Below are 12,919 nucleotides of genomic sequence, written 5' to 3'. Positions count from 1 at the left end.
AAACAGGGCCCGCCCCACACCGAGGGGTGGCAAAGTCAACAACGCGGGCACACGGGCAGCACGTCCCCAGCGGGCCCGGGTGCGTCACGGGGCGGGCGGGGAGAACCAGGAAGTCAGCCCGGGGCCCAGGGCGTCTGCACAAGTTTGCAGAGGCGGGAGAAAGCGCGCGGGCGCCCCGGGCGGCAAGGACCAGCCCTGAGACCCGGAAGACCCGCGGTGCGCCTGGTGGCCGCGCGCCCCGGCCGTGCCCCTCGCCAGGTGCGCTGTCGCTGCTGTGCGCCCAGGCCCGCGCCATGCGCCCCGGGGGCGTCCGCAGCTTCGCGCTGGAGCTGGAGCGGGGCGGCGCTTACCGCGGCGGGGAGCTGCTGTGTGGCCGGGTGCTGCTGGAGGCGGCGGCGCCGCTGCGGGTGCGAGCGCTCGAGGTGGCCGCTCGCGGCGGGGCGACAACGCACTGGCTCCAGGGCCGAAGCGTGGGCATCAACGCGGTTTCCAGCGACTTCACGGCCGTCGAGACATATCTGCGGCGGCGGCAGCTGCTGCTCCGAGGTGAGCCGCTCACCCTCCCACTCCATAGCCAGGATCCCCTCAGCACCCGCTCCCCAGTGTCTCAACTCTCCCACTGGGACATTCACCCACCGACCCCCTCCAAAACCGTTTTTGCTGGGTCCTGTTCCCCCTCCCCAGTGTCTGGGCACCCACCTTCCAGGGCACAGATGCCCTCGATTTATTTATTTATTTTAAAAATACATTTCTTTATTGATTTCAGAGAGGAAGGAAGAAGGAGAGAGAGATAGAAACCTCAATGATGGGAGAGAATCATTGATGGGCTGCCTCCTGCACGCCCCCCACTGGGGATCGAGCCCACAACCCAGGCATGTGCCCTTGGCCGGAATTGAACCCGGGACCTTTCAGTCCGCAGGCCAACGCTCTATCCACTGAACCAAAATGGCGAGGGCAACTCCCTCGATTTAGAGGCTGTGCGGTGTGTGGTGGGGACCTTCTGTCTGGGGCAGTGGTCGGCAAACTCATTAGTCAACAGAGACAAATATCAACAGTACAACGATTGAAATTTCTTTTGAGAGCCGAATGTTTAAAACTTAAACTTCTTCAAACGCCACTTCTTCAAAATAGACTCGCCCAGGCCGTGGTATTTTGTGGAAGAGCCACACTCAAGGGGCCAAAGAGCCGCATGTGGCTCGTGAGCCGCGGTTTGCCGACCACTGGTCTGGGGGAATACCTGGGTGGGGCAAGGAGATCCTTCTCTCTGGACCCCAGGATCCCAGTTAGCCCCAAGCCTGGGATCCCTGATTCCCAGCAAAGGCCACTGTGTCGCTCAGCCAGTGCGCCCTCCGCCGTTTGGCCCACAGTGTTCGCTGGGGCGAGTTCTTCCCTGGATTGACGTTCTGGTGGCCTTTGCAGGTGAGGGGAAGGAGACTTGGGGTGAGGTCAGATTAGGCGGGGAGTCTTACCCTGGCAAGTCTCAGTTCCCCACTCTCAGGCCAAATGGCCGGTCAGGAGCAGAACAGGGGCCACAGAAAGGGCTTTGGAGGGCCTGGCCTCTTGGGGTGACCCTTCCATCCCCTCCCTTATGCCCACCTGTAAAATATGCGCGGCAGGAGGCAGCTCAGACCTGGCTTTGCGGCCTGGTCCAACAGCCCCAGGTTTGGGGGACCCGGGCCTGACCAGCTGTGGAAACCCAGGCTATTGGCATGGGGTGTGGCAGGAAGGGGCCCCAGAGGAACTTCCTTTCTCCTGCAGCTCAAGCAAAATTGGGGCTGCTCTCACCCTGCAGTGCCCCTGGTCCCACTCACCGGTGGCTTCTTCGACACTGGAGAGGTGAAGCTTTCTCACCTGCTGTCTGACCCTGCCCGTCTCGGCGGCGGTGGGTGAATGTCCCATCTATAAAAGGGACTGAGGGAAGTGCTTGCTCACCATGAGCCTTCCTGTCCTGCCAGAGTCACCTCACCCTCCACCTCTTCCTGGCTGTGGCCTCCTGTCCTCTCTGGGCTCCACTGGGCGGTGACAGAAGGTTCCAACCCCTTGTTTCAGCCCCAGAGCCTCCTCCTTTACGCAGACCCCAGACTGGTCACTGAGGGGACAGCTTCTGCCCCACCCTTTGGGCCTGCTCTGACCACTATCGCGGGCTGACCCCGTCTGGTTACGGCCGTCTCCCACTGGGGGTGCGGAGGCCTTGGGGGCGGGGCGGGGGGGGGGCGCCGCGTCCCTGCGTGGCCTGAGCCAGACTCAAAGGGATGGCCGGCCGAGGTCGGCACGGCTTCGAGCGGCAGTGCATCTCGCTGCCAGGAGAGGGCGCAGGTCCCCCGTAGATCGCGAGGAGGCAATTTGCGGCTTAAAAACTCCTACGTATGATTCTTCTCTCGCGAAACTGAGGCCCAGAGAAGGATCATCCCCGCCCCGAGGTAACAGCGCAGCCCTGGACCCGGGGGTGCCTGGAACTTCCCCTGCACTCGACTCTGTCTGTGAGGGGACCAGGGCTGGAGGTGCCCAAAGCTGGCACAAGGGCTAGGCCTAAAAGTCTAGAAGGCATTTGCCCGGGGCTGGAATTTGGAAAAGAAATGTCGGCTGGTGCTTAAGTGCTTTGGCGCAATCGAGTGGCGGCGCGTTGGTGACCCGGGAACAAGGCTCTGGGAAGGGTTCTGTAGGGTCAACACAGTGGTTCATGCACAACCCTCTGAGATGGGGCTTATTTCCTCCCGGCGCTGCGCACGTGGGAACGCAGGCTCCTAGAGGTTGTCACCAGTCCGGGGTCACCCAGCTGAGCGGGGTTTGAATCAGAGGAGGGGGCAGCAGGTACCCGGGGGAAAGGGAGGCCCCACCGACTTCCTCATCCCTCCCCGTTGCACAGAGGAGGAAACTGAGGCCCTGGTGACCTAGGTTCTCAGCGCCCCGATCGGGGCCAGGCCATTCCACACCCCTCCAGCTCTGGCTGGACATGTCCCGGTCATATCTACAAACAGTGGCGGGTTGATGATTAAGCCAAAGGACCGAATGGTCTTTCTGAGTGACCTCAGGCCCAGGCCCCGCTTCCTGGCCTCAGTTTCCCCTTTTGACCCCCTGGATCCGCGAGAGACCGAATCTGGTCTCCAGGGCTTCAGTTTCACCCCAGGGTCCACGAGGGTGGAGGGCTAGCCCACTGGGAGTCTGGGAGTTTGTTATTTTGCTCCACGCCTGGGCGGAGCCACGCCCCTCGCCGCGCCATTGGCGTATTCCATTCCGGGGCGGGGCATGTGTCTCGCCCCCGCCCCGCCCCGCCTTATAAGAGCGGCGCCAGCGGCGGCTTGAAGAACCTCTGGCTGGCTCTGTAAACGCTCCCGCGCGAGCCGGGTGGGTTCGCGTCCTGAAGCTGTGGCCTCTGCACCTCGCTCCGCCGTGTCAGGGGTTCGAGGCCAGGGTCCACGTGTCTAGGGCTTGCATCCCCGGCGCGATGCTGTTCGACAAGGTGAAGGCATTCGTGGTGCTGCTGGACGACGCGAGCGCGGGCGCCGATCCCGTGTTCAGCGGCGGCCAGGCCGTAGCCGGCCGGGTGCTGCTGGAGCTGGCGGGCCCGGCGCGCGTGGGCGCCCTGAGGCTGCGCGCGCGGGGCCGCGCCCACGTGCACTGGAGCGAGTCACGCAGCTCCGGCTCTAGCACCGCGTACACGCAGAGTTACAGCGAGCGCGTGGAGGTCCTGAGCCACCGTGCCACGCTCCTCGGGCCAGGTACAATTAGGGACCCCTGCGTGGCGCAAGTGCTGCGCGCCCTGCGAACCCCTCAGCCACAGAGCCACCCCCTCTTGCTCCTACCTGCAGATACTGGAGAGACCACCACGCTGCCTGCTGGGCGCCACGAGTTCCCATTCAGCTTCCAGCTGCCTCCGTAAGTCATCTGGGGTGCTGGATTGTGGGGGAGTAACCCCCAGGTTTGGGGCTCCACTGCTTCGTATCTGGGGACCTATGAGCCCCAAGACTGTCTCCACTGGGAGGCCCTCAGGAGTGTCTCTGTGTCTCTCAAGCCTCAGTCCTTGGGAACCCCCAACCTGCTAGTCTCTGTATGGCATCCCCCTGAAGCCCCTTCCTTCCACCCCAGGACGCTGGTGACGTCATTCGAGGGCAAACACGGCAGTGTCCGTTACTGCATCAAGGCCACCCTGCACCGGCCCTGGGTTCCTGCCCGCCGGGCCAGGAAGGTGTTTACTGTTATCGAACCTGTGGACATCAACACCCCTACCCTGCTGGTGTGTGGCTGGCTGCCCCTTGGTGGGGGGGGGCGGGGATGTAGCCCAGGGGCCTGGCTGCCGGGGGACTCCAACTGGCTCCTCACCCCCTTCACAAATTGTCACAAAGTGCGGGTCACAGTTGGGTCCCGGCTGGGCGGGAGGCAGGCAGGGGAATGTCTGGGATTGCACAAGCAAATCCCAGCTGCACCAATTTGCTTTGTGGCTCGGAGCGATTGTCTCACCCTCTCTGAGCCTCAGATGCCTGGTCTGTTAAATAGGGCACAGCCGGGCACAAAATAATAACGGCTTGCTGAGCACTAATTACATACTCGCTTGCTCATTTCAATTTTAGCTTAATGAGATGGGTCATATTCCTAGATCCATTGTACAGATATTTCCTAGATTGTGAAAAAGAGACCGGGACACTGGGCCCGAGCTCAGGTCTTCCCTCAGCTGGGGATGGTCTGGAAGCCCCACACAGTGACCCATTGATGCCTTTTTCCTCCACCCGGTAAGGCCCCTCAAGCAGGAGCCCGGGAGAAGGTCGCCCGATCCTGGTACAGTAACCGTGGCCTCGTCTCCCTCTCAGCCAAGATCGACCGCAAGGGCTACACGCCAGGTAGCAGGCGGGAGCAGCCCGATCGGGAGGAGGGCCGGCGTCAGGGCTGCGGGTGGGGAGACTGAGGCCCCGCCCCGTCCCGTTACAGGGGAGGTGATCCCTGTGTTCGCTGAGATCGACAACAGCTCCACGCGCCCGGTGCTGCCACGGGCGGTCGTGGTCCAGACGCAGACCTTCATGGCGCGAGGCGCCCGCAAGCAGAAGCACGCCGTGGTGGCCAGTCTCTCGGGCGAGCCTGTGGGCCCGGGGCGGCGGGCGCTGTGGCAGGGCCGGGCGCTCCGCATCCCCCCGGTGGGCCCCTCCATCCTGCACTGCCGCGTGCTGCACGTGGACTACGCCCTCAAGGTGGAGTATCGTAGGAGGCGGGGGGGTGGGGGGGGTGCATCTGCTCTGTCCCCAGGTAGGGTCCACCACGGCTGGTGCTGGGGCCTCAGGACAGGCAGGGCCTCCTGTAGAAGGCAGGGGTGGTGAGGCTGCCCGGGCACCCTCCATTGTGCTCCTTCCTCCAGGTCTGCGTGGACATTCCGGGCACATCCAAGCTGCTCCTCGAGCTGCCGCTGGTCATCGGCACTGTCCCCCGGCACCCTTTCGGCAGCCGCTCGTCCAGCGTGGGCAGTCATGCCAGCTTCCTGCTAGACTGGGGGCTGGGGACCATGCCAGAGCAGCCGGAGGGTGAGTGCCCATCCTGGTGTCCCCAGGGGCGGGGTCGAGGGCCAGGCCACCACGCCCTCCCCAACGTTAATGCCCCATCTGTAGTAGCACCCAGTGATGGTCACACTGACCACCACGGGTCCCCCAAGAATCTGAGGCTGAGGACACACAGCCCAGCTGCCCAGAACTGGCACAAGGAGGCTCCTGGCCGCTGTCCCCAATTCCAGGCTCCCCCGCCCACCACCACCCTCACCCCCGCGGCTCTATTTCCAGCCCCTCCAGACTATTCAGAGGTGGTGGCAGGTGACGTGGCAGCCGGCGGGCAGAGCCCCCTTCCTCTACCTCAGGACTCCGACGTGAGCCTCGAAGGCCCCTTCTTCGCCTACATCCAGGAGTTCCGCCTCCGCCCGCCACCCCTGTACTCCGAGGTGAGCTTGGGGATCCAAGAAGCCCCCATGCCTTTCTGGGCCCTGGGAGCCGAGAGGGAGGTGGGAGACACAGGAGTTTTAAGTGTTGATGAAACTCCTGTATATATATACATTCAGGGCCTGAACCAGCCTTGAGCCCAGTCTGCTCTAAGGGTTGGAGACGATCAGGGCAGGGAGGGGTGTTTCTGCGCCTCTGGTGCCCCCCCCCCCTGAGGCTTGATGGGTTTGTTTTCCTCAGGAGGACCCAAACCCGCCCTCTGAAGCCATGAGGCCACGCAGCATGACCTGCTGAGTGGGAGCGGAAGTGGATACCTCCAGGGATGAGGTTGCACATGTGCTTCCAGCCTCCGTGGACGTGGGGAGCGGCTGGGCCAGGAGAGACACGCCTGTCTGCGGTTGAAGTTGGGGAAATCAAGTCTTGGACCGAGGCAGGGCTGTTCACACAGGACAAAGGAAGAGCCAGTCTGGCATCTGACTGAGCTGGTCCTTGTCAGGCATCAAATGGCTGTTGCAGGATCCGAGTGACTGTTCAAGCTGTCTGTGCTGGCCTGTGGACCGGGCTGGGCTCCCCAGGAGCCTCCAGTCTGGGAGAGACACAGCCGGGCACAGATACTTCCAGTCTAGTGGGACCAGGGAGAGTCCAGGGAGAAATCAGGGAAGGCTTCCTGGAGGAAAGGGCATTTTAGCCGAAGCTTTGGCATTATGAATAAGCTCAGGAGACAGGCAAGCAAGAGAAAGGAGAAGTCAGACAAGGTCAAAGCTCAGGAAAGCTTGGAGACTGCCCCCTTCATCTTAGCACCGGGGCTCAGAGGGCAAGTGCTTCCGTTGAGGTCACACTGGAAGGTCCAGCGGGCGCGAGGGCCCAGGAATGAGTCACTCAGGGAAGCAGGTCCTGGGAGCTACATGGGACCTGTGGGCGGCAGGGGCAGCGGCTCCAGCCTTTGAAGCCTCTGAAAGCTGGAGATTCTACCCCAGGCTGAGACCGCCTGAGGGCTTCTCCAGGCACTCAGACACGGAGCTGTGTGGCCGCGAGACCCAGATTCAGAGCGGGACAGACAAGACCTGCTACATAACTTGCACGTGAAAATGTGGGGGGCCTTGTTCAGGGAGTATTAAGAATTTCAAGATAATGACAGCAGAGCATTCAACCAGGCCCTGGGACAGAGGTCGGCCTGGGGGGACACAGCAGGGCCAGTGTGCTTCTGGAGACCCCTGTGTCCAGAGGGACAAAGCAGGAGGGAGTGGCTGGATAGGCCCCCGGCTGCAGAGGCCTGGCCCTGGCTGGGGCAGAGTCCCGGCCTGGGTCTCAGCATTCCTAAGCCTTAAATTGTTCTCTTTTGTACGATTATTTTTTTTTTTAAATAAAAGTGTGGAGGAAGAGACTAGACTTGTTGGTTTCTCTTCCCCCAGCTGCTGAGGAAGCTGGGGTAGCCTTGACTACCATCCTGATCGAATTCCAGGCCAAAGAGGGTTGAGTGGCCCATTGTCCAGAAGGGGAAACTGAGTCCCAGGGACACACAGGGAGGCTGGGCTCGGGTTGGAGCCAGACCCCCACAGCCCTCACCTCTCCCCTGGTGCAGTCACAGGTGCTAGTCACGTGAACGGTGAAGGACAGGAAGCTTCTGTTCTCCGCAAATGGAGAGGAAGAGGCTGGGCTGGATAGGGTTCCGGGTTGCAGGAGGTCCTGACTATCTCAGTCTGGGCTTTTTTCTTTCTTTCTTTTTTTTTTTTGAGATACAATTCTCATATCATAAAATGAACCATTTTAAATATATTTTTTATTGATTTCAGAGAGGAAGGGAGGAGGAGAGAGAAGATAAAAACATCAATGATGAGAGAGAATCATGGATCGGCTGCCTCCTGCACGCCCCCAACTGGGGATCAAGCCCACAACCCGGGCATGTGCCCTTGACCGGAATCGAATGCGGGACCCTTCACGCCACTGAGCCAAACCAACGGGGACATAAAATGAACCATTTTAAAGTAAACAATTCTGTAGTGTTTAGCACATTCACAATATTGTGCAGCCATCACCTCTATCTAGTTCCAGAACATTTCATCACCCCAAGTTGAGACCCCGTCCCCCTTAGCCGTCACTCCCCATCCCCTCTCCTACCCCCTGGCAGCCACTAACCTGCTTTCTGTCTCTAGGTTTGCCTGTCCTGGACGTTTTATATCAATGGGGTCACGCGCTCTGTGGCCTCTGCGTCTGGCCTCTCTCACTCAGCATGTGTTTGAGCTTCACCCACATTGTAGCGTGTCATGGCTTCACCCCTTCTTATGGCTGACCAATACTCCACTGTGCACGGACTGCATTTTGTCCGTCCCTTCACCAGTTGATGGACATTTGAGTTGTTTCCACGTTTTGGCGCTTGTGACTAGGGCAGTGGTCGGCAAACTCATTAGTCAACAAAGCGGCAAACCGCGGCTCACGAGCCGCGGTTTGCCGACCACTGGACTAGGGCTTCTGTGGACCAATGTGCACAGGCTTTGTCTGAACACTCACAGGATTAACAGGCAGCCCGAGTGGTGGGAGGTGTCCTTCTCCTGGGGTTGCAGGTGGGAAAGTGAGTCCAAGGGAGGGAGGTGGCTTGCCCAGGGTCCCACAGTGGGGACTGATGGAACCGCCCCTCAAAACAGCCCCTGGAACTCAGGAGGCCACACCCCACTTGCGGCTCCCGCAGAGCCAGCAGCTCAGGCTCTGCCTCGGATTCTGAAGTCCTGCCCCTTGGGCCAAGGCCCAATGAAAGCCCTGGTCTGATCCTAGACTGTCCGCCAGCCAGCCTAAGGGCCCAAGGCCGTGAGAATTACCTGGCCACTCAGGATGGTCATGGATGGGGCTGAGGGGCAGGGATGGGTTCTTGGGGGGTGGGACTGAGAACCTAGGGACAACAGTGGGAGATGTGGGTTGAACCTTTGCTGTGTGACCATGGTCAGGGCACTTGCTTCGGAGCCTCAGTTTCTCCATCTGAGACTCTGGGACACCTCCCCTCCACAGCCTCCATCATCTCCTCCCTCGATCTGCGTTGGGGCCCTGATTTCCAGCTGCTCCTGATCCTGGGGTCCACCCAGCGCCCCCTGTCCTGCAGCATCTGCTCTGGGCAGCTGACCTGGCGCCCAGCTCGGCGTGTGCCAGACCTGAGTGTCCCTGAGACTGGGACCAGGGGAGATCTTTCCACAGCACAGGCACCCAGACCCCAAAGTGCCGCCTCTAGGATGAGTTCCCTGTGGCCCAGGGAGTGCATGACGCAGATCCCAGTTCCCAAACTGAGACGAGTCCCAGGTGTTTATTGCAACAGCGGATGTGGGTGCAGTTCTAAAAAAGGTTCTCCCGGCAGGCTCGGGAGGACGAGCCACCCCGTGTCCCCAGGAGTCCTGCATCTGCAGCGATGGGGAACCTGATCCTTAGAGGAGATGGATTTTCTGTTTCAGATCACTGATAACCAGGATGCAGCTGGCTCGGGCAGTCCAGAATCCAGGGAGCTCCCTGAACACAGGGAGCGGCCCTTAGGGCACGGAGGAGAGTGACCAAATCTTCTCCTAAAATAAAACCCCACCTCTCCCCAGACGTCTCAGACCTCCCACTATCTCTCCTCCCAGCTCCTTGTCCATCCCTGGCTGTTACTCCAACACCCGAAGCTGGTTCCCGCCCCAGGGCCTTTGCACAGGTGCCTTCTGCTGCAGACGCTTCCCTGCGGCCGGCTCCTCTTTATTCCCAGCCTCACCTTTCCGGGGACATGCAGACCTCCTGGCTGATGTCGCCGCACAGCCCCCCTGCCCCCCCCCCGCCCCTCGTTCCCTCTCCCTGTTGTCTTCATAGCCCTCATCACGCTCTGAAATTCCTATTTAGATATTCACTTATTTGTCTGAACCTTGGAGCGCAGGGCTGGGTTAGATCGGTGTCCCTGGCTCCAGGACACGGCAGGCATTGCTGACTGACTGACTGGAGGGGACTCCTTCCCTGCTCTGGGGTAAACAAAGTTTCCGGTGGAGGTGGGGGTGTCACTGCCTTGCACTGGTTCCCAGGACCCCCAAATCAGACCTGGCACCCATTCAGAGTCTGTCTTTGGCTCTCACTCCTGTCTCAGTCTCTCTCACTATCTCTGTCTCTGTCTCGGTCACCATCTCTCTGTCTCTGTTGGTCTCTGACCCTTTCGCCATCTCTGTCCCCCGCTGTGGCTGGGCAAGGCCCGGGGCCTAGGGCGACAGGCAGGCAGAGCTTCCCCTGCTTGTTTTCCACCCTTGCTGGCAGGGGGCCCAGCAGGGCTGCTGTTCAGGAATCCTCCCCGCCACCCTGCTCCAGCCACGGACGCAGCCACACTGGCCGCTCCTCCCGGCACATTCTGTCCCGAGCGGCTGTGCTGAGGGTAGACGGGAGGGGGGACAATTTCCTGCTGGGCTCCAGTTACAGGACAGCCTGTCCTGGTGGCCCTGCTCCCCACCAGGGATGCGCCCTGATGCCTCCCCTCCCTGCGGTGGGCTTAGATCTTCCTGGATCGGGCCCCTCTGCGGCGCATCCCCACCTCAGGGCCTTTGCACCTGTTGTGCCTTTTACCTGGAGCCTCCTCTCCCAAGATCAGCCCAGGACCTTCTCGCCTGCAGGCCTCAGGTCACACACCGCCTCCTCAGGACACTCTTCCGGTCTCTAGGCCAGGGCGCCCCGGGGTCCCCTACCCTGGCCTGGTGCATTTTGCTTCCTGATCTTTCCCCTTCCCCAGAGTTCTCTATCTGCTTGTTTGTTGTGGTTTCTGTTGCCCCGGAGTCCTGCTGTGTCCTAGCTCCAGGCACACAGAGTAGGTGTTCAGTGAATAGTTCAGAATTGATGTCACTTCCTCCCAAAGCTCCGCTCTGCTGAAGCTGCCCAGGCTCACTCACTCAGCTCCCCACCCCCCTCAGCCTGCCTGACCGTGCACCCCTGCGGCTCCCTGCAGCCCCCTGCTGCTCCCTGTACCCCTGTACTCTTCCCTGCACCCAACAGTCTCCATGCCCCCCAGCCTTTGCCCAGGGAATCCTCCACGAGATGCACCTTTCCCAGCAAGGGGCTGGGTCTCTGTCGCTTAGGCCCCAGGGCTCTGCACACAGGACAGCCCTCATGCACACACACGTGCAGAAACACACACATGCACGTACACACGTAGACACTTGGAAACGGGCCAGTGAACAGGCACCAAGAATGCTGACATCTGTCCAAACAGGCACAACAGTAATGACCCTGCTCACCCCAGCGCTGGGCACCCACAGCCCCGGTTGAGGGCTTGAGGGGTGTCCACATGCAGAGTCCCCATTCCAGTGGAAGTGGCCGTGGCCTCCCTGTCACGGGTGGGCACAGGACGTGGGATTGAATCTAGGCCAGGGTGCGCGCAGACTTGTCCACGCGGTCTCTGCCCTCGCTTCCCCTGCCCTGGAGTCTTCACTTTATTTTTGATGTTCACGGAAGGCCAGGAAAGTCCCCGGAAAGCCTCAGGCTGGGCAAGGGGCCCGGAGAATGGGTGACTCAGCAGGTGGCCATTGGTGCCTGCCACACTGGGCAGCTGTCTGGGAGGCTCACAGAGAAGAACAATGAAGAATGGGGGCTACAGGGTAAACAGGGCCCTGCCCCCAACAGCAGGTGGGGGAGGGGAGGACTCCTCTGTGCTCCAACACCTCAGCCCTGATGAGCTTGATTCACAGGTGGGGAAACCGAGGCACAGAGAACAGGAGACTTGCCCAAGGCCCACCAGCCAGGATGGGGCAGGCAGGAACCTCGGAGTCTTGAGGGCATCTACTCCCGCTGCCTGCCTTCAGTGAGCAAAAGGAGCCAAGTCCAGAAGTGGACATGTGATCACATCTGGCCAATCAGAGCCTTTTGTCACCACAGACGCAGGAATTGGTTCGGGGATGGGCACGTGACTCTCTGGCTGAGCCAATCATCCTGGGAGTATGGGGGCTCCCTGGAGGTGACGATGGGCCATCTTGCCACCATGGCAAGGGTAGCGGAACAGAATCCCAAGGACGTTGTGGTGGAGTCCACAGATACCTCCAGCCCCATGGAGTCAGTGGAGTCACAGGGAAGGATGGGGACTGGTAGGTGCTGGGACGGCTTCCAAGAGAGGAGGACATTGGAGGTGGGGCTCTGATGGATGAAGAGGAGTTCGCCGGGGAGCTAGGCATTCAGGTAGAGGGAATAGCCTGTGCAGCCACAGCAGCGATAGAGCGGGCTGGGCTGGGAGACCGAGAGGCCGCTGCGGCCCTGTTTGTTTATCTGCTCCTGGGCTGGGTATTCCCCCACCGCAGCCCCGCACTGTGTGACCGGGTCTGTTTTGTTTGGAGCTGACGTTCCATTAATGTTTGTGACGTAGGTGGCCCTTCTTTGGGGGACAGATGGGTGAGATGGGCTCGGGGACGGTGAGGACGGAGAGGGTGCGTCCACCAGCGGGAAGGCCTGCAGCTGCTTGGAGCCCCGAAGCCTGGGAGCCACAGGGCCGGCAGGGGGGTGATGGCCTGTTTGTAAACCCTGACCCCAGGCAGGCGCGCGCTCCAGAGGAAGGAAGGTGAGAGCTCAGCGTCTGGACTCGGGGCTCCACCTCTTTCTTCCTGTGTGACCCTGGGCTAGTGGCAACACCTCTCTGAGCCTTTGTTTCCTCATCTGGAACCTGATCTCACTGTAGGACGGGCTCAATAGTGGGCACGAGAGGATGTAAGGTCTGTGGGGCTGGATGAGGGTGCTGAGACAGTGGGCGGGGGCGGGGGGGCGCCTCCAGGACATTCCACCAGCAGTTCTCAGCCTCTTTGAAAACAGGAAGCTAGCTCTCGAGGGAGCCCCCAGCAGCTCTTCCTGAGCTTCCTCATGATGTGGCAAGGCCGGGGGGCGGGCGGGGCAGGCAGGGGGCCTGGAGAGAGGTAGTGCTAACAGGGTGCGCCTGTGTGTTTGCGTGTTGGCCTTGTGGAGCCATCCAGAGGTGTGTGCACACGTGTTACATGGACCTCGCATGTGGGTTTACACATCTCAGCCTATGTGGGAAGCAG

At 60.9% G+C, this 12,919-nt stretch overlaps 1 protein-coding gene across 1 annotated transcript; it reads left to right on the top strand.

The window, feature by feature from the left end:
- Window positions 1-47: 47 nt before the first annotated feature.
- On the top strand, window positions 48-7,296 carry ARRDC2 (arrestin domain containing 2). Its single transcript, XM_079770169.1, is given in 10 exon segments — window positions 48-546; window positions 3,427-3,434; window positions 3,437-3,719; window positions 3,810-3,876; window positions 4,087-4,234; window positions 4,733-4,835; window positions 4,924-5,180; window positions 5,345-5,507; window positions 5,760-5,914; window positions 6,153-7,296. Coding segments are annotated over 10 exon segments (1,491 nt in total). The 5' UTR covers window positions 48-293; the 3' UTR covers window positions 6,207-7,296.
- Window positions 7,297-12,919: the final 5,623 nt, after the last annotated feature.

The sequence above is a fragment of the Cnephaeus nilssonii genome (assembly GCF_951640355.1).
Source record: "Cnephaeus nilssonii genome assembly, chromosome: 5".
Classification (NCBI taxonomy): Eukaryota; Metazoa; Chordata; class Mammalia; order Chiroptera; family Vespertilionidae; genus Cnephaeus; species Cnephaeus nilssonii.
The sequence above is the reverse complement of the archived record's forward strand: the minus strand, read 5'-3'. Positions and strand labels throughout refer to the sequence as shown.